General features: G+C 42.6%; 1 protein-coding gene across 1 annotated transcript in view; it reads right to left on the reverse strand.

The window, feature by feature from the left end:
* The window catches only part of LOC109973930 (peripheral plasma membrane protein CASK), a 131,011-nt gene that overhangs the window by 91,367 nt on the left and 37,210 nt on the right, over nucleotides 1-2,434 (reverse strand). The window contains exon 2 of the mRNA XM_020623834.1: nucleotides 705-817. Within this exon, the coding sequence (XP_020479490.1) occupies nucleotides 705-817 (113 nt within the window). The remainder of the gene's footprint in view (nucleotides 1-704; nucleotides 818-2,434) is intronic.

The raw sequence follows: 2,434 nt of genomic DNA on the forward strand, positions 1-2,434 counted from the left end.
TTCTTCTTTGCTCTGAAGGCAGGTCGAACGGTTTTGCTGTTTAGAATCAGGGCCTCAGATAGAGAAAGAACCCAGAGCTCTGTAATTGCTTTTCTTCATCAAGGTTGTAATAAATATTTCAAAGGTTCTTCTGACTTCGACTCTTCCTCAGAAATGAACATGCAGGACGCTTAGGTCCTACAGTCTCTTTCCATTTATCAACTACTACATGCACTAAATGTTCATACAGTGACAGTACTTTGCAATAAAAAACATTACCAAAACTATATACAACTTTTAAATATGTAAAATGAATAACAGCCTGATAAAAAAGTTTTAATAAGTATGATTTTTTTTTAAAGGTTTAGACCTGCAGTGTGCCCTTTACATACAGTTTGTGACACGCTATGAAAGTGGCTCCAAGAATTTGATTTGAAAGTGTATTTTTATTAAATAAATGTTAAGTGAGATCTATGTGGAGCGGAGGTGCACTGAGCACAGCGTCACACTTAACTGCTCTGACAGAACAGCTCAAAGATGTGGTTGTGTGAATGACAAGCAGGGCAGTAGAAAACTACAAGTGTGTTCAGTGAATGTGTTAATAACAAAAACACACACACTCAAACATAAACAAGGACAAGCATCTGACCCGTCATCTGCACTTCACCAAGACTGAGTGAGAAACAGACAGGGGGACACAACAGTGAGAAGCTGTGATCTCTTACCCTCAGTGCTGAGTCCTGGACTGGATGTGAACTGAGCGACATCCACAATTTTGACAGCAAACTGCTGCCCCGTGTCCCTGTTGATGCATCTCCTCACCACACTGAAGGGGCCCCTGGACAAAACAGACATTTAGGTCACAGTTTGTTGTACAGCACCTACTCCTGACAACCACCACTGGGTTTCATTGACATGTCACATACTGTGTTTTGTGCAGTTTAGCATTTATGTTATAGATGAGTTTAATGGAGACGCTTCTCTATCACCTTATAGAGTTAACATGGCAAGCTTGTTACCCAACAGATGCATATACCCACATGCAGAAGACATGTCAGTCAATCACTCTTCTGGTTTGGTTTTGATCACCAGCAGCTCCAGACACAAATGACATTTACATCCAATACTGGAAATGGTTCGTTTGGTTTTATTGACTTGTTTCACTTCATCAAATAACTAGATCACTAAGATAACAGACTGATAATAATAATGATAATTTTGAATTACTGCTCATCGGAGGGTGAACCTGAAGGAAATAAACTCGGTATACTACTGCCCTTACTACATCTCCTCCTCTCACTGCATGATGCATGAAAGTCATGTCAGGATGCAAAGCCAAGAGGTATAAACAGAGGTCTACCACTCTGGGCTTAGGGTCAGAATTAACAAGGCGGTAGGTCAGGGCTTTAGCACAGTACAGCAGGAGGACGCCGCCTAAATAAAGCTCCTGGCTAACACTGCACTGACAGCACCAGGGTAATGGGCTTGAACTGACGGCACACGCTGTGAGTAACGTGTGGATACATGTGCGTGAGAGAAAGTGAGTGTGTTGGGAAGATGAGGTTTAGCAGTAGGGAGGCAGGAAGGGAGCTAGTGCAGGTAAGTGAAGCGATGGCTCTTGTGTAAAAACAGACACATAGGCAAACACGCTGCAGCAGCAGGAACGTAATCCATCTGTCCGCTCTCTGTACCTGCTTATTTCTGGAAGCTTTCCCAGCATGCACTGGGCAAAAAGCAAGAAACACCTTGTACAGCAGGCACATACTGAGACACGTGTGACAGATTAATATGTAAGAAAGTGCACTGCAGCTCCCTGCTTAGCTGTCATCAACCTATTTGTGGGTGTTAATCAAGCCTTTAATGATCTACAGTAGATAATCAGGTCATGAGAGAGTCACAAGGTATGTGTACTGTATGTGCTTAATGTGGGCAGGTGTAAGACTGGGTGTCATTTAGCTCCACTCCCAAATCAGACTGGATTCTGGTCTTGATGAGGGCAAAAGTTATGCACCAATCATCTCAGGCATAGCAAAAACCAGAGAGAACCAGAACAGCAGCTAAGAAAATTAATTAGGAATGAGCGCCGATAGCCACTTCCATTTTGGATCCGGTCTCAAGTCAGTAAAACTCCTGATTCATTAAGTTCTGCAGCCAGTGAATCTCATATCAATGTTGGAATCATGTTCAGGAAGGTTTGTAGGACTCACGGTGAACAACAGGCGCTGTGTTTAATTATTCATCTCCAGTGCAACATGATAAAGTAAGTAGAATATTGTGTCTACAGATGGCTTGTTCTACCCGGCCAGTCCAAAGCCCCAAACACACTACACTGTGTGACAAAGAATAACCGAATAACATGTCGCCTTCACGCCCTGTTTTTATTTAAATGGTAAATGGTAAATGGACTGTATTTTATATAGCGGTTTCTCTCAGTGTGTTGCTCTGGCCAGAGTGC

This window comes from Monopterus albus, unplaced genomic scaffold (assembly GCF_001952655.1).
Source record: "Monopterus albus unplaced genomic scaffold, M_albus_1.0 scaffold311.1, whole genome shotgun sequence".
Taxonomy (NCBI): Eukaryota; Metazoa; Chordata; class Actinopteri; order Synbranchiformes; family Synbranchidae; genus Monopterus; species Monopterus albus.